The sequence below is a fragment of the Mustela nivalis genome, assembly GCF_964662115.1.
Source record: "Mustela nivalis genome assembly, chromosome: 9".
In the NCBI taxonomy this organism is placed as follows: Eukaryota; Metazoa; Chordata; class Mammalia; order Carnivora; family Mustelidae; genus Mustela; species Mustela nivalis.
In genome coordinates, this window is record NC_139028.1 from 77714979 (window position 1) to 77733688 (window position 18710).

The 18710-nt window shown below is 43.8% G+C and overlaps 1 protein-coding gene and 1 long non-coding RNA gene across 22 annotated transcripts in view; one reads left to right on the plus strand and one right to left on the minus strand.

The window, feature by feature from the left end:
* LOC309872724 overlaps positions 1-18710 on the plus strand; it is a 639146-nt gene that overhangs the window by 137536 nt on the left and 482900 nt on the right. The gene's annotated exons all lie outside the window — the stretch shown is intronic.
* PLEKHA7 (pleckstrin homology domain containing A7) overlaps positions 15822-18710 on the minus strand; it is a 213842-nt gene continuing 210953 nt past the window's right edge. For 17 of the 21 annotated variants that reach the window (XR_014316059.1, XM_082747236.1, XM_082747243.1 and 14 more), the window contains one exon: positions 16536-17271. Coding sequence is in view for 12 of the 21 variants with exons in the window: in XM_082747243.1 (XP_082603369.1) it covers positions 17249-17271 (23 nt within the window). In the remaining 9 variants the exon portion in view is untranslated. Of the gene's footprint in view, positions 17272-18710 lie in introns of all 21 variants that reach the window. The other 4 variants (XM_082747234.1, XM_082747228.1, XM_082747239.1 and 1 more) reach the window with 2 other exon arrangements.

An 18710-nucleotide genomic window follows, 5' to 3' on the forward strand; every position in this document is an offset into this window, starting at 1 on the left:
TCTAAGTAACATGTTCAGAGGCATGAGTCAAACCTGTTTGTTTGCTGAATTTTTATATATTTAGCTACTTACGTGTTCGATGTGTTGGACTTAAAAAACAAATTCCTATGTCACTTTGAAATTTAAAATTTAGGAGTATTAGCAACTTGAACAGGTGATAATCCGGTTCATGCAATCCATTCATAGATTAGAGCCCTCCAACATTTGGCTTTTGATTTTTCTTATTTCTTACATTGTTTTATAGTAGTTGCTACCCCACATAGTAAAATATATCAAGTCAGGGGGTAGTAGACAGGATATATGACCTTTAATAGATACTTGGTTTGAATAGGTTTGGCTTTATTCAAATTTCAGTTGGCCACAGATTTTTAAATATCTAGTTTCTAGGGTTCCTTATTACAACTAAATGAAGTAGTAAATGAAGGCTGATTTATGTTTAAGAATGGAAGTGGGAGAGATCAGTATTACGTTTTAAAAAGTATTTTCCATTTATTATTGAAACATGCTGGGTTATTTATAAGTCTTGGTTCTTAATATGTAAATAGAAGAGCCTTCTTCTAAAATAACTTCACTGAAAGACCTTTTCTTCATGACCAAATGGAGAAGTTCTTATTCCAGCTAATTCATATATTATTGGACCATTTATATAATTCAGAGTTGGAATAAATTTAAGTCTATTGGTCCATGTAACCTAGTGTCCCAGCACCACATTAAACATCATGGCTATCTTTTAAGCATGAATATCAGGGTTGTGGTTTTTTTTTCATTATCAATTTTAGGGGAAAAAACGGAGACAGATGCTTTGCCATCTTGATATCCCTATTAAAGAATCAGGTTGGAAAATACAAATTATTTTGGTACAGTGAAAGACTAATTCAGTCAAAAGTTTAATGGCAAATTTCTATCACTGATAATTTCTTAACTGAAATGCGCTTCTCCCACCTGTTTATCTATGCCAATGATATAACAGTCTTTACTGGAAAGCTTTTTAGGAACACAATTTCCAATTTTCTGTGTAATCGGTAAAAGTCCTCAAATCTATAATTTTTTAAACCTGGGAGAAATGAAGTTACAGAAGAAAGTTTGAAGTTACTGTTTTTCTGATTAAACAGCAGTTTGAGATCAGAAAGACAGGTCACATTCTTTGAGTAAATTTTGAGGAAAAATTTTCAAATACCTGTTTGACTTCAGTGACCACTTCTTACCGGGCTTTGGTTCCATTACTTTGTCTCCAACAACAGCCATATCTTGGATACTTCCAATATCCAAAAACAACTTTACCTCTGAAATTGCTAATTTAGAAATTACCTCTGACCATGACAGTTCTGTTCTTTATATATGTTCAAATTAGGTCATTGTCAATCTATTTTCACCTTCACAATCCCTGTCTAGATTATTAATTGGTCTGTCCATTCAATAGCACTATTGTCAGTGTCCTAAATAATCTTCTTCAGTCATACCTTTCTGGGAAATTCCATGTGTAGATCTATCCAGTCCTTTATGGATTATTTCTGGAGAAGACCCAGTATTACTAAAAATCAATGTTAACTGGCCTAAACACTGCATGTTATCAATACTGTTTTTTTCTAGTCAACTCTTTTCCCATTTTGTTAGCGATTGTCTAAAGCTTCTATTCATAAACCTATAACCCTCCTTCATCCTTAACATGCCCTAACTTACATAAGAAATAGATTTTATCAGGCAGAAATTCCTTCAACTTCTGTCTTCTAAATTCACAACCATGGACAAGTTCCACAGCTTTAGGCCTTTTAGGTCACAGCCCTGCTCTACCACCACAGTAAAAAAGCTGAGTGACCTTGCTCAAACTAGATCTCTCTCGGTCTCCTTTCCTTGTCTGTAAAATGAAGATAGCAACTACCTTGTATGGTGACTGTGACAATTTGATAAAGCAGATTAAAAGCATTTCACACTGGTAGGTATTCGGTGCTCAATAAATACTAGCTATAGTTGATCCTTTGAATCTTCTTGTGAACCTAGTGCTTTTGATTATCTTCCTTTGCATCTTCAACTTCTCCCTTAATCTGTTGGCCCTTTTCTGTCAACATTTTTACCCCCAGTATTTTACATCTTAAAAATAATTGTTCTTAGATAATACATACTTGAGCTATTGTCATCCTACCTCATGCCTTCCACATCCAGTTTTAATAACTTGCTTCTATCACTGCCATCCCCTCCCTCCTCACTTCATTTCAATATGGTTTCACACAACTACTTTGAAAACTTGCATCAAATCAGTGATTCTCATTTTCCTAAAACGGATTTTTCAGTTAATTCCTTGCTTGACCTGTTAGCAGTACTAAGCATTGTTAACCATCAATCTTTAGATGAATATCTACTCTTGGGTTACACAGAGATTCAATAGAATCAATTTCTGTACATCTCTATGTTCTTGTTCCTAAATTGATCTCTCTCAAACCTACCTCTCCTTTCATGATTGACTTTCTCAGGAAAGGAAGGAAAGGCAATACCTCTTCATCATCCCAAACTTCACAGTGATTTATCTTCCCTGTGGGTAAAATTAAGGCTCCAAAAGAGGGGACAATTTTGAAATGTTGATACTGAGGCCTGAATGCAAGTCAGGTGGTTTCCTGTTCTATGCCTTTAATAAAATTAGTAGAGAAAGTGAATTGTCAGCTGATTTATTAGGGATACATTTTGGTGAAAGATCATTATGATGTTTGGCCTAGATGCCAAGAGTTCAGGTTTCTTTTTTTTTTTTTTTTTTAACATAAAATGTACTATTTGCCCCAGGGGTTCAGGTCTGTGAATCATCAGGTTTAACACACTTCACAGCACTCACCATAGCACATACCTCCCCAATATCCATAACCCAGCCACCCTATCCCTTCCCCCCACCACTACACCCCATTGCAACCCTCAGTTTGTTTCCTGAGATTGAGAGTCTCTCACGGTTTGTCTCCCTCCCAATCCCATCTTGTTTCATTTTTTCCTTCCCTACTCCCCACAAACCTCCCCCGGCCCCCCCAATCCCTCATATCAAAGAGATCATATAATAATTGTCTCTCTCTGATAGGCTTATTTTGCTTAGCATAATACCCTTAGTTCCACAGAGGTTTGAAGTTTAAAACCTATTGCCAACTCTTCATATGAGCAAGGATTCTCAGTGCTTTCACCTATAAAAATAGAAAATAAATTTTCTCCTTTAGAAATTCAATGTTGCTTCTATTCTCCATGTCATTTTTCTTTATTTTTAAACCCTATTTTCTATTCCCCATATTGTGATTTGAGCACTGTATCTTCTGTCATTCCAATTCTATATTCATTTTTGTAAATTTTATTCCTGGGTTCCAGCAGCTCACATGTCATTCTTTGTTGTTTCATCATATCCTCTTGTATTTCTGATGTCTGCTCTTATTTTATAGAGATTAATCTTCCATTAAGATACTCAGGTTAAAGGGGCGCCTGGGTGGCTCAGTTGGTTGGACGACTGCCTTCGGCTCAGATCATGATCCTGGAGTCCAGGGATCGAGTCCCACATCGGGCTCCCAGCTCCATGGGGAGTCTGCTTCTCCCTCTGACCTTCTCCTCACTCATGTTCTGTCTCTCTCTCTCTCAAATAAATAAATAATCTTTAAAAAAAAAAATACTCAGGTTATGAAATGTTTGATCATAATTCTCAACTTTTAAAAAGATTTTATTTATTCATTTGACAGAGATCACAAGTAGGCAGAGAGGTATGCAAAGAGAGAAAAGAAGGGAAGCAGGCTCCCTAACGAGGAGAGAGCCCAATGCGGGGCTCACGACCCAAGCTGAAGGCAGAGGCTTTAACCCGCTGAACCACCCACATGCCCCAATTCTCAACTACTTTGAGGCAATTTTTTGTGTGTGTGCTTCATGTAATGTCTATTTTTCTTTATTTTTTCCTCTATTGTAATATCTTCATATAAAGCCTGTGCTAGTTTGTTTTTTGTTTTTGTTTTTGTTTTTACTTTTATCAACTACAAATATTTATTGCACCTACGGTGTGTCAGCACAGTTCTAGCCACTGGAAGTACAGCAGTGAGCAAAAATCTTTAATGATTTAATGAGGCTTACATTCTCATGGAGGGGTGATACACAAACGTATCAAATGAGATAAACATAAGAAAACAGGGTAAAGGGATGCAATGTAAGTAACTGAATAAGCTAGGGGTCACAAAGAGTTGTGAGATGAGTTCAAAGAGATAGCAGTTAGGAATAAGATCATTAAAGCCACAAAAGGAACTTTGGATTTTATGCTGAGAAGAGATAACGGAGAGAGTTTTTGATTAGAGTGACATGATCTAATGTAGTCAGGCAGCTCTGTTTGAAAAAAATACTATTGAGAGTCAAACGTCAAAATGGAGAGCATAGGTATGAAATTATTGTAGTATTCTAGGTGAGCACAGGAATGTAGATTAGAGAGTAATGGTGGAAGTAATGAGAAATTGATTCTGAGATGTATTTTGAAGGTAGAGGCACCAGTATTTGCCAGAAGACTGGATGTAGCATGTGAGGGGGAGGTCAAAAATGAGTTCCCATTTACCTATATGAAGAAAACTGATGACTCATCTTCAATTTAAGCTCTGCCCAGATATTTGCAGGATTTTCATATTGAGGAGGAGATAAGCTAACAGTTTTTTATTGTGATCCAGAGTTATGTGTGTGAACCCCTCTAGCCTTGCCAGTGAAGATCATATGCTACAGTAGAGGGCTCTTCACAAGCAGGGTTTTCCTCTCTTCCTGCTACTTTAACAGACTGGTCCTGCAAATAGGCTCACCTTCGAAAAGACAGTAGTTAGGTTTCTCAGATACTGCAGAAGCAAGTCTCCTGTACTCTTCTTTTGATATTCACTACTTGTTCAACTCTCACTCACTCGAGAGTTCCACGTGTCACATGTCTCCTAGGCTTGTTGAAGCTAGAGTTTGCAGTTCCATTTCTCATTTTCCTTACTGCTTTTGGGTGATTTCCAAAAGAAGAGAGAAGTGACTTCACTCTTCTGTCTCCAAACTGGAAGTACACATTAACTTATCACACCAAAATTATTACTGCTTAAACCCCCACTAGTTTGATTTCTAAACTTCAGCTCCCTAGCCCACTCTCAGAAGGCATTCCACAATTACTTCTGGCACAGGATAAACCAAAGGAACATCTGTATGCTCCCCCCAACGTATGCCTCCCACAGATGCCAAACAGTGCCTTCCCTCTTCTCTCCATCTCACCAAACTGCTGTTCACTGCCCTCAAAGCTGCTTCAGGAGCCTAATTCACTCAACTAAACACAGTGGCTTTTGCGCCTTTACCAGTACTAAGATGTTGCCTCCTCAGGCTGACTTCAAATGGAGTCATTCTGCCTGTCACTCTTCAAATTAAAGTAAAGCCATTTCCAAAAGGATTCTTATATTAGAGATAAAAGATCAGTCCTGGAAACTGAGGCTTACAGTTAATGTAATAAACATGAAATTTAAGCTTTGAAAAGCTTCTACACAGGAAGACTTTCCTTCCAAAGCCAAAGGAAAACACAACTCATTATAACCCATGGCCTCTAGTTAAACTGGCTATGTGCTTTCCTTTATAAAGCAGACTACTGGTATTAAGTTCTAATGTGGGTCTTGTCTGGAGTATGATCCTTAGACCAGTGGTTCTCAACCAGGAGGGATTTTTGCCTCCCAAGGAACATTTGGCAATCTGAAGATACTAATATTTGGTGATACTGGGGGGTGCTACTGGTATTTAGTGGGCAGAGACTAGGGATTCTGCTACATTTCCTACAACAGTACAGGACGGACCCCCGCAACAGAGAATCATCTGGCCCCAAATGTTAGTGTTGAGATTGAGAAATGCTACCCTTAAACCCAGGTAGGATGGGCTCCTACTCTGGAGCCCAAGCCTTAAAGGGCACTGCATATCACAGATACATTTATCAAAGGGCAAATAGGTGCCTTTATTGCTCAGAATCTGCCACTTGGGGCTGGCATAGTACAGCCTAAAACCTTAAACATTCAACCTTGTGACCAGGAAAATCCTCCACATACTTTGCCCTTTGTGCTTGAAACAAGAGGTGACTATGTCCAAATTCCATGATGGTGGATGGGTTTTGCCACTGCTAATGTCAGAGACAGACACTGCTTTAGAGTATGAGAGAATCTGAGTGTCAAAAGCATTTCAGTAAGAGAAAGACTAATTGATTTGTCAAATCCTTCTCACACAGATGTAATTCTTGCATAATGCAGTATTGTTGCCTAGCAGGGAAACAGAGTGAAAAAGAGTTAGCATTCATACAATTATACATCCCTTAAAGAAAGAAAATAGAATATGAGGAAAATCTATCTTTTAAAGCAATAAAAGAACCTTCCCAAACTTACAAAAGATATATACTTACAGACTTGAAATCTCTAAATTCCAAAGTAGATAAAGACAAACTCACATCTAGACATATTCTAGTAAAAGTGCTATGAACCAAAGACAAGAAGAAAAGTAACTGCAGACAGAGAAGGAAATAAGGGTGCAAAAATAAGACAACTGACCTTTCACCATAAACAAAAGAAGCCAGAACACAAGGTAATGGTAACTTCAAAACACTGCGGGCGGGGGGGGGGGGGGGGACCCCACCAACAAGGAATCCTATCCACAGTGAAAATATCTTTCAAGAGTAAAGATATCTGTGCTGGCCAACCCACACGGGACTTCTGATCACTGAGAGAAAGGAAGCACATTCTGATTTCCACGTCCAACCCTCCTTGCTCCTGAGGTCATTTTCCAACCGCAGTAAAGGAGTGTAGACAGAAGCAGCAGGTTCACTGGGTGGAAAAAACAGACCAGCATGCAAGACTGTCAAGGAGATTGGGATTTGGAAGTAAGAGTCCTGGCAATGGGGGAGCTGTCAAAATCTACAAATCTACAAAAGCACTCCCTTGGGCCCTTGGCTGACAGCCTTTGGAATGGGTGATGCACCTCCAGGGGAAAATGGCACAAAATGCTGACCTCCCGCTTCTACCTTTCCTCTGAATCTTGGCTCCATACAGTGCTTTGACAACTCTCCAGTGGGGGGGGGGGGGGGGGGTTTGTTTGTTGTTTGTTTTTGTACTTTAGCCTCCTTTTCTATTTGTTCTCATAGAGGAAGTTGATTCAAAGTCACCTTGTCCACCATTGCTAGAAGCAGAATTCTTTCTATAAAATATTTTGGAAAGAAAATTTTAAAGGCCTAAATAAATGAACTTATGTTCAGGATTAGGACACTCAATATTATAGAGATGATACACGTCTCTCCAAAGTAATCTACACATCATGCAATCTCAATAGGAAAAAAAAAATCCATTTGACGGCGGGGAGTGAAACTTGGCAAGTTGATTCTAAAATTTGTAAGGAAATAGAAAAGACCAAAAATTGGTAAGATATTTGTGAAGAATAAAACAGACACCTTGCTTTTCTGGGAATCAGCACTTACTCTGAAGCTCCAGTCATTAAAATAGTGTGATAGAATAACAGACAAATAGACAATGGAATAGGAAGAAAAGTAGCCCAGAAATAGATTCTCACACATACAAATGCTTGATTTATGACAAAGGTGGCACAGTACAACAGTGAGAAATGATAGATTCTTCAATAGTCTTGATATATACATAGAAAAAATGAAAACTGATGTCCACTTCACTTAAAAATCAATTCCAGGTGGATTGTAGATCTGTAAAAGGCAAAACAATAAAGCTTAGAAAACACTGTGGGGAAAAAAAAAATACTATGAAAGAACATTTTTATGACAAGTATAGGAAGACTCTTTCAACAAGATTAAAAAAAACACAAAAAACAAAAAACAAAATCCACAAACTACAAAGGGAAAAATTTACAAACTTGATTACCTTAAAATCAGTAATGTCTATTCATTAAAAGACACTGTAAAAATTCAAGTCACAGAGTGTAAGAAGATACTAGCAATCTAGCAATTCATTATAATCAATACGAGGCTTTGTGTCCGATACTTCTCGTGCTCCACTGCACATCCTGTAGACCCCCATTTTACTCTAGCTATTACTGCTGTGGGATATCATTTAGCCTCACCTCTCATTTGATGCCCAATGGCTTCTTGGCTGCCCCAATACAGGGATCTTTTGGGAAACACAGGTGGGATATGGAGATATGTGGGACACCCTATGGGGAAAACCCTTGGTCAATGGAGTCCCTGAGCTAGATAAGTGATCTTCTCTTTCATACCTCAGATAATTTTGAGGTGTATTTTACATGGCTCTTCAGAAGGCCCCAATAAAATTGAGCCCATTTCCCACCACAGTCACCAGGTTGAAAAGGCATTCTTCTGTTGGTTTCTTCTCTTTCCTTTCCACTTATGTTCCATAGGATCATTTCCCAAGTAAACCATCTTCCTGCAAGCCCTTGCCTTAGGCCCTGCTTTCTAGGAGTAACCCAAGCTAAAATAGATTTATATTCAGAAACCCTACAAATCAACAAGGAAAAGGTTAGCAAACCCTAGAATAACAAAACTCCTGACAGGTACTTTACCCACACCCACCAAAAAAAGAAAGAAAGAAAGAAAGAGAGGAAGAAAGAAAGAGAAAAAGAAAAGACAAAGAAAAAAAGAAAGCCAAATGGTCAATGAACTTTGAAAAGATGCTCAATATCATTAATAATCAGAGAGACACTAATAAACCTACTTCATACACATCAAAATGGCTAACGTTAACAAGAAAGTTCTGTTGTGTAGATTATCTATTGTTGTATAAGTTACCCCCAAACTTAACGGCTTAACACAATAAACATTTATCTCATGGTTTCCATGAGCCAGGAATCTGATTAGCTGATGCCTCTGGAGGAGGGTCTCTCACCAGGCTGTAATCAAGATGGCTGCTGGGGCTGTCATCACCTCCAGGTCTCCCTGAGGAAAGGACCCACTTCCCAGCTCACTTACATGACTGCTGCCATCCTTATGTCTGTTGGTCAGACATAAGTCCCTTGCCCTGCAGGCCTCTCCACGGGTTAGCTCACAACATGGCTTCCCTCACAGTGAGCAAGTAAGAAAGCAAGGGAGAACGCTCAAGACAGAAGCTAGTCTTCTTGTAACCTCATCTTGAAAGTGACATCCTGTTATGTTTTCTCATAACAGGGGCTTACACAGGATGCAAATACCAGAGGCAGAGATCATTGGGGGTCATCTTAGAGGCTGCCACCACAGCAAGGATGTGGCACAACTCACATTCATCCTAGGACTATAAATTAGTGCTCCTACTTTGGAAAACAGTTTGCCTTTTCTACCTATACTGAAGATATGCTTATCTTATCACCTAGCAACTCTACACTGGGTACCTACCAAAAGATGTACGTGCACCAAGAGACACATACACAAATGTTTGTAGCAGTCTTATCTGTGATAGCTCCTGACTGGACATGCCCAAATGTCCTTTGACAGTAGAATGATAAATACTTATCGAATATTCCTCCTATGAATACTATACAACACAAAACAAGTGGGATAGAGTTACCAGGATGACTATCATAAATACAGTGTTTAGTGAAAAAAAAGGCAGACACAAGGGAATGCATTCTTTATTAGTCCATTCGTGCACATTTCAGAAAACAAACAAAACTAAGCTACAGATTGTGATGATGGCTGCTTGGATAGTAAAGCTGTGAAGAAAAAGCAAGTAAGAAGTTACCACAAAAGTCATCTTGCACAGGAGAGGGAGGGAGGGAGGGCCTACTGAGCGGGAAGGAGAGTGAGAGGGGCTTCCGGCTTCCTGGCCAACAGAATTTTTTTTTTCCATTTTATTTCTTTTCAGTGTTCCAGAATTCATTTTTTATGCACCACACCCAAAGGAATTCTTGACTGATGCAGCGGTTGCACGGGGGCTGGTGCTCTGACCTTTCACAGAGCTGTACATTGTGATTTTGTGTACCATACATATGTATGTTAGACCTTGCCCTCAAGAGAGCTTTCACAAAACTGCACACAAACACACATCCTATTATCCGGCTGCACACAAAAGGGGGCCCGTGAAGGGTTTGGCCTAAGTGCTCAGGGGATGTGAAATAAGGACCATTTCCAGGACTCCTGCAGGTAGGAAATCCTGTCTGCCTCACCTCTTGACCATGACAGGTTCTGGAAGGAAAGGAAGGCCTGCCATTTGTTGCAGCCCCTCTTCCCCTTAGAGGACCCAGTCTCTCCCTTGTTCCAGACAGGAGGCAGCAAATGGGAGGGGGAGCAGGACTGGCTGAGGGGCCCTCAGGTCAGGAGTCAGGGACAGCTCAGCTCTCAGAGACAACCTGCCTGCCCCACGTGACTTCAGCGAGCAGCTGCAAAATCCTTCTCCATCCACCTCCCCCCCACCCCTGCCCCCACAACTTCAACGAAAAGGTCAAGGGAATTTTCCTCTCCTTTAAATGGAATGAATCTTTCTTGGGCCCAGAAAGAATTATTTATCAAGTGTTCATGGCACTCCCAGTGCCTTTACAGGGCCCAGCCATGCTCTGAGGCACAACAGACAACTTTCTTCCTGAAAGCTCAGTTTATAGGCCAACTTCAAAGCCCAGGTCCTCAGAGCAGGGCACGAGGCTCCAGTTTGGGAATTGACATCAAAGGGGCAGGCGCAGGCTGATCTCATGTTGGGTGGACAGCCGCAGGGCTGCACGGGGAGGCCTCAGAGGATCCGCCTGTCCTCGGTCCCTGGGGAGTTCAAGGAGGCAGCTTGGCAGGGGCATGGCCTTGTGAACCCCAACTTCAAAGCCCCAGGCTGTTTTCACCTGCTGCAGGCACCTGTCAGAAATGGCAGACAGGGGCACCTAGGGGCTCAGTTGGTTGAGCATCCAACTCTTGCATGGCACTAGGGTCCCAACCTCATGGGTCGTGAGATGGAGCCCCGCGCTGGGCTCAGCAGGAGTCTGCTTGAGTACTCTCCTCCTCTGCCCCTACTTCCCCCCAAATAAATAAATCTTTTAAAATAAATAAATACATAAAATGGCAGACAGATGGTGGAGGGCAGCAGACTGAGGATAACAGACGACCCCAAACCTGGTTATCCTGCCAAATCAGGGAAAGGAGCGGTACAAATGTGGAAGAACCACCTGGATCCCCTCTCTTCACAGCAAGGATCACGCATGAGGGCAAAGCAGCACAGTGAACTCTGGCTGAGTGCTCTCATGCCAGCTACGGCGTCCAAGCATGATCTCATTCAGGCCTCGCGATCCCCCAGGAGGGAAGGTACTATTACTCCCATCTTTCAGAGGAGGAAACAGAGGCTTAGGGAGGTTCAGGCACTTGCCCAAGGTCAGAGTTAATAAGGGTAGCTTTGAATTGTATACTCTCTCCTCTTAGCTACTACTCAAGGAACTTCTGAAGAGGGTACTAGAAATGATCTCTGGGACCTAGAGTATAAAGCACCTAACAGAGCAGAGCAGAGATAGGCAACATCATCTGAAGAAGAGAGGCGCCTCCCTGGTCAACAAGGCTTGACTTCTTTCTCTCATTCATTTAGGCACTATTTCTTAGCCCCTTCTTGTGGCAGACATCATTCTGGGACCTAGAGATACTTTGAACAAGACAATACTCTTGCTTTCATGAAACATATTCTTGTGAGGGAGACAGGCAATGACTATGTAAACAAAGAATAAAAGCGTGATATGTATTTAATGATCATAACTTAAATGCATGTGAATAACTACATTTTTTTTCTCTAGTGCTTCCTATGGGGCCAGAAACTATGCTTAGCATTTTCTATGTAATAACATTTGATCCTCACAACAACTCTACTGAGGTTGCTAATATAAACCTGTATCTTACAGGCAAGAAACTGAGGCAGTTTCAAAGAGGTTAAGTAACTTGCCCAAGGTCATGGCTGGCCAAATAGAGCAATCAAGGTTTAGATTCCAGGCAGCCTGGCCCCAAAGCCTGTGATTGTTCCCTCTGCCTCCTGACTGCCTCCTTTCTGTGGTGTCAACCTACTAACAGGAGACTGGCTAGCCACAGTCACAGAGGAAGGGAGCATCTGAGGGGCCGTTCATCTGACTCTGTCCATAGAGAGGAAGCTGTGGTCCAGAAACATGGCATCAGGTCTCAGGACGGGAGCAGCCTACAGTGGCGATAGGTCCTCAGCTGATGCTTCTCAGTGACACCAGGACTGTCCAAGATTGCCCTGGTCTCAAGACTGCCAGGCAACCTTCCAAGGAAGACTTGGCCTTGGGAAGTGTATGTGTGTCAGTGAACACTAGTGGCCTGGGATTTAGATTCTCACCCAATTTTCTCCGTCTATCTTCAGAGCCCAGTGAGTGTGACTATTGCCCTGGGAATCAGCCCCAAGTCTTGTGGCTGACAAATCTGGGTTCTGAGCCCCAAAGCCCAGGGATGGAGGACTGGGTCAAGCACACCAAAGTAACACCTCTATGTGGAATCCTCAGGAGATGCTCACTGTCAGATCAAAGCCAAAACGGCAGCTTCCATTACTCACTAGGCACTGTGTTAGGCACTCTCCCGTAGGCCTCTCTGCAGGCTATCCATGAGCTCATCGCTCTTACCAGGGGCAATTCTATTTCAAGTGACCCAAATCCAGAGCCATAGGACAGCTCCACTTCTCCCAGGGACAATTCTGCCTCTGAACATGGATTTGAGGTCTAGGAAGGAGACACTTTCTAGATCCAAGAGGCCTCCAAAGGCAAACAGGAATTTGGACCAACAAGGAGCCAGGGACTCAAAGGGGACTAGGTGCCTTCAGGGGGCAAGAAGAACCGGTATGTGTGTGGAAAATGAGACTTTGTGGAAGCTTCCAGGGCCCAGGACCAGGATGACGAGAGGAACCACGGTGACAGCCCACATAACTAGCAGAACACCCCAAGATGTCAAGTCAGTTAAGGACTGAGATGTGGCTCCAGTCTCTGGGAAAGCAGCTGTGACTGATTAGTGATGTCAGCCCAAGGGCTGAGGACAATGGGAGCCTCATGTCTGACTCTGTGACCTCAGGGACTGTGTCTCATTCCCTCTCAGTTCTAAAGTAGAGTGTGAGAGAAAGCTAGCAGCCGAGCAGTCAGGAGCATGAGGCCAAAATCCTCGTTTATCAGGAGGCGCTCTTAGCAAGTGCTTTTTCTGGCTCTCCACGTAAAAGCCTTTGAGCAGCTCAGCTGGGAAGCCTCTTGTCTGACCCCTTAGCTGGATCCAGTGAGCTCAGAGGGGTCCTTTTTAGGGTCCTTTTTTAGGGGCTGCTCCAAAGCTCAGCCCTTCCTGGGCTCTTCTGCCCCCTCCAACCATGACCTGCACCCCTCATGGGACAGGAAGGCTCCCCGCCCCCCACTTGTGCCCTGGTTCCCGCCTCATCTGCATTTAACATCCCTTGTTGGGCTGCAGAAGAGAATACTCAACAGACTCATATTAAAAATGCCCTTTAAAATTCAAAAGCTTTGAACTCAAGAAATATCTCGAGAAGTTTTCATGGAAAGTTCAGCTGCACGGGTTCAATTCACTACACTTAGATGCACCTTTTCAAATAATAGGGAAAAAATGTAACAGGGTCAGACCCAATCAATATGCTTGTTCAAACAGAATTGCAGGGACTGTGATGTGCACACATTTTGTACTCTGCCTTTGTACCCCGCCACTCGCTCTGAAGAAAGGTTTCTTTGCTCGGAGAGCAATGAAAGTGATAGCCTTTGGAGTGGAGGCGGCAAAGCGATGGCGTGTTTACCGGGCTGGGAGGGGCTGCCATTTTTTCAGAGCCCCCCAGCCTTGTCTCTTTGTTCTTTTCATAACGGCATGAAACCCACATGGGCAAAGCCCCTTGTGCACCCTGGCGTCTGATGCTGAATCAGAAGCAAGGGGCTCCCAGAATTTGCCTACCATGTCTCAGAAATGTGATTTGTGGATTAGACAAATAATTTGCTGCTTCTTTCCCACCCTTGGTGCGAACACAAAAGGACTTGCCATGGAGGACTATCACCACGGGCAGAAGAAAATTCCAAAGCCCAAAATGGGCTCTTGCTGGGCTGAGCCAGGGTCCACATCCACCCCCACCCCTGCCATTCCCAGACTGAGGCTTCCCTGGGCTTGGGCTGCAATCTATAATAGCCAGGAAAATTCTAGAGAATCCAGTATAACTGAAAACCACAGCCAAGGGGGTAGAGGAAAGCAAATAGACTCAGGGAAGTTTCTACTCTCACAGCCCGCCATGAAGGCAGGCAGAAAAGTGGATGATGGGGAGCAAACAAAAGGTTTTCAGCACCTCCACCAGTCTGGGGACCTCTACTTCACATGCACTCAGAAATGCAGGTGGATCTCAGCTTGTATCACTGAAACAATGCCCTGGACATGCTGAAGACCTGGGCAGTTCAGGAAGCTAAAGTGGCAATTATCCCTATCCCCCACTGCAGACTAGATCCTAAAGTGTTCCCATCTGTTCTTGCTAAAATTAGATAGACATCCTGGGCTCAACCCAGCCCAGGTTAAAAGTTATAGCTTGGGAGGGGAATGTCGCAAATGGATGCAGGAGCACCGAGCTCACATTTGTCAACCACGATCCCCTTGTTCACAACTCTGCTCAGAAAAAGATAAATAAAAACCAATCAATCAATCAAACTCTGCTCAGGCCCTGTGCCCCTGTTAAGGAGCAAAGCTGGAATCATGAGGCCACGCAGGGTTTTCCGGCGTGGTCAGTGCGTACTTTCACAGATAGCCCCATCTTACCTCAAGTAAGGAATCCTCTTGATTGGGTTGAGAAGGGGGCCAGGCCCTGCAGCCCGCTTACACGTCATGGCTGCAGCAGGCCTTTTCCAAAACACACACGCTCTTCCTGGAGTCTGAGTTGAGAGCCTGTCATGCTCTCTGCAGACTGACGTTTGGGTCACAGTTCTTACAGAAGAGGCTACCCTTCTCCTGGCTGGAGCTGGAGAAAACAGAGAGCCGCCACCTTCTCTCCTACATCGGATTGTATGGGCGAAACAGAAACTGAGACCAACAGTAAGAAGAAAACCGCAGACACGTTTTTGCTGAAAAAGGTGTATGTCTGCTGATGGCCACACTGTGTGTAGGGGGTATTGGTTTCTGTATCTTCTTTTCCTTTATATTTTAACTTTTGTACTGAGTTATTGAGGAATATCTGCTCTTCCATGCCCCCCCACCCCGCCCAAATCTCTTTCATCTGCTTTGGAGAGACCTTCAAGTAATGCTTAAAACCAGGGAGGTTTTTTTCTTATTTTAAAATTCAAAAAGAGATCGGTAGCTAAAAAAACAGCAGTGTTCCCTGCTCAGAATGCCCTGGATCCTATTCTCCCCAGTATTAATAGTTGGAAAGTCACTCTAAACCTTGGGTACTCTTCTTGGCAATAAAGAAAAACTACCATAACAACAAACTTGGAAATACACATACCCAAGCTGAACTAGCCGCTTGGCTTCTGTTTTAAGCCTACATAACAAGTCAAAAAGAATTAAATACAAATCAAGTTTGCAATGGCCCGTCACTAACCCGCCTCACTGGAACGAGCTGGCGGCGTGTGGGTTGGAAATGGTCCCCGGGCGTCCATCCTGCTATCTTGGATTGCAGTTTGCCCGCCAAACCAACCCCACATGGCAGTCCATAGCCCAGAGGCCCCTCAACTTGGGTGTTGGGGGGAACCACTGTGAGCAGCAGCTGAAGCCCCACTAAAGACCCAAAAGCACAGGCCTTCTTCTCCCAGGCCTCCAAAGTCAATCAAGCGTCAAGGAACTGTCAGCAGGAGAAACTTTTCCTAAGTGAACACAAGCAAGATCAAGAGCTGATACTGGGGATTTTCCAAAGAAATGGAAAACAAACTAAGGCCACTCATGAGGATAGAGCCAGCAAGAAGCAGAAAGCATATCAGGTTAATATTTTAATCTGTACATCACATTTTTTTTTTTGCAAACCATTACACTTTTATTTAAATTAACTTTTTCTTGCAAAATATTCATTTCATTTTTCCAACAAAATCTTATAAAGGCAAAAATAAAATCTTATTTTGGCAAATGTCATGAAGTTGATACTGGCAGCATATGGAGTTAGTTAAAAATAGACAGCAATTTCTAAATATAGTTAAGATTTTTTTTTTTCCGACCATAGTCAAAGACAAATTTTCATTTAAAGTGTGGCCCTACCCAATGGAGGTTTTGTTTTTTGTTGGTTTTTTTTTTTCCTTAAAACATCATTTTCTGTATGCAAAATAGCATGAGCTCATGACTTAAATAAAGGGCCACAAACACTGCTCCTGGCTTGGCAGCCCCCTCCTCACTTGAGACTGGAAGTCAAGTCCAAATCCTGCCGCCATCCATCAGGGATGCTGGGGGCACATGGCCTGACCTCTGGCCACCAGGCCCATATCACGGGGAAACTGACCTAGGTTCTCCGGGGCAGACAGCAAAGTCCTGTCACAGCCTAGTGTGGAGTCAGGGAGTTTTAGGGAGACACCACCCAGTGTGAAGTTTATTGCTTATGATACAATAAAAGGTGCTTCCCCTCACCTTTTCTGTATTTCAAAGGGTATATATATATATATATATATATTTTTTTTTTTTTTAATTAAAGCCAACTGTTCTGTTTTTCCTAAGAGAGCCCTTTGCTGAGAGAGCCTCATGAACAGGTTGGGAGCCAAACCTCTTGAATATACTACTGCCCCTAAACGAAACCCAAGGGCCAAGGCACAGACTTGGGCTCCACATGGCAGCCTGTTGGAGTTTCCCTCTCCAGAGTCAGTCATCTGGCCAGGTCAGGGACAGCTAACCTCTGCAGCTAAGGAGCCCCCTTCCCCCAGATAGTATGCCAACAAGCCCAATGCTGGGCCCCCCTGGAAGCACATGTCAAATCCAAGCTTCACCTGAGTTCATGGATGTTGGACTGGCCCCTGCCTGCCCTGCCCTTCTCCCCAGCCCACATCTACCACGCACACGGTACCTGAATCTGTAGGTGCAGCTCCAAAATCCTGCATCCTCCCCTTTCCAGCCACTCAGCCCTTGAGGTGAACATTATAAAATATATTCTGAGTCTAAAATACAGCGTCAGTATTTTACAGTGTGTATCAAAAGTGCCTTTGTCATATGTAAAAAGGAGTCTGAACTAAAACAAGTTGGGGGGAGGGTTGTTAGGACCTAGCCCTATGCTGAACTCCCCACAGTTGGTGGACCACTCCTTCTTCCAGCTGGAACCCCTGCTGAGCTGGAAGGGGGTTTCCTTGGGGGAAGGAAGATCAATCTTCTTGGATGAAACTGGTTCCACGGGGTCCCCAGCTCCAGACTTCTCCTTTGCACGTTGGGTCATGGGTCAGTCACTGCCTGGGCTGGCAAAAAGCACAGGACACAATAAGAAGCTGGCAGGACACCAGCCCACATCTGGGGAGCAGACAGTGGGCATGTCTGTATACACACACAACAGGAAATGGAAGGCTGACAAGACAGAGAGCAGCTGAGCAGGGGACTGGGGCAATGCGGCCGCTGGTGGGGGACCCTCAGCTTCTAGGACTCATGCGCATTTGGCTCTTTCTTCACCCCTTCCACATCTAGAAAGTTTTGCCAGACAATATGCTGGCCCCTAGATTGGGTCTCTGTCCTGATAAGGCAAAAGTCCTGAGCAAAGAGGACTCTGGGGTCTAGTTCTGGCCCTGCTCTTCATTCACTGAGTGACTCTGAGTAACGTTTGCTCTCAGCCTCCATGAGTCTCATTTTATTAACCTAAAAGCAGAATGGTCAGACCCACCTCCTAATGAGGATGTACCCTAACAGGAGGGCAAAGAGGAAGGTGGATGTGCTCTAAAACAAGGCATTAAAGGGCCTATCTCACAACTATAAAGGTGTCAAAAGCCGGGAGGAACAGGGCCTCACCCCTGCCTCTTCGTGGCCTAGCATGGGTCACATGTGGCATCACCACACTCAGATCTCCAGGAGAAATCCACACACCCTACTGTGGCCCCAACAAGTCCCTGTGACCTTGACAAAGGATGTGGCTGGAGCATTTTTCTGTGGTTCTTCACTCACTTTCTCTAATGCACACTTTCCAAGGGCCTGGCCCAAGCCGGCCAACCTCTTCCTTCTACCTTCAGGCTGGCAGGGCACCAGCCTGGGGGACACCTGCTGAAAATCACGAACCTCACCCCCAATACACACACTCTCTGTCCCTCCCTTCTCAAACACCTAGAGCTCCTGGGGGTGCCCAGATGAGTCCACGGTAGGGATAGGGAACAAAGGCTCTGAACTCGCACCATAGGGGTTCAAACCCTGGCTCTGACACTTAGAGCTTCAACTCCTAGGGCAAGTCCCTCAAGGTCTCTGAGCTCCATTTCCTCCCCTATACAATGGGGGTGAATGTCTTCATAAGGTGGCTGTGTGGATCAAAGGAGATGCTTAGCACAATGCCTGGCACAGAGCAAGTATGCAACCATGCTACCTGGAAGTACACACAAAGGAAAGAGAAGGAAACCCTACAAAATGATGGCAAGATGGAATGTCAGGGAGAGGACCAATGAGACTTCTGGTATGACTGTCCCTTGTCCAGGTGAGGCAACTGGGCTCAGGCCACAACCTCACCCCAAGACTGGTCCAGAAGCTGGGCCTCCTGGCTCCTGCTCCAGTGCTCCTTGCCTAATCCCTCCCTGCCTCTCATCACTAAATGCTCTCGTGGGGAGGCCCCACAAGGGGTGGTACCAGAACACTCTGAATGCCAAGGTGCCCTGGTGGCCTCACCCCAAAGCTTCCCTTCTTCTCCCCCTCCTAAGGTGCTCAA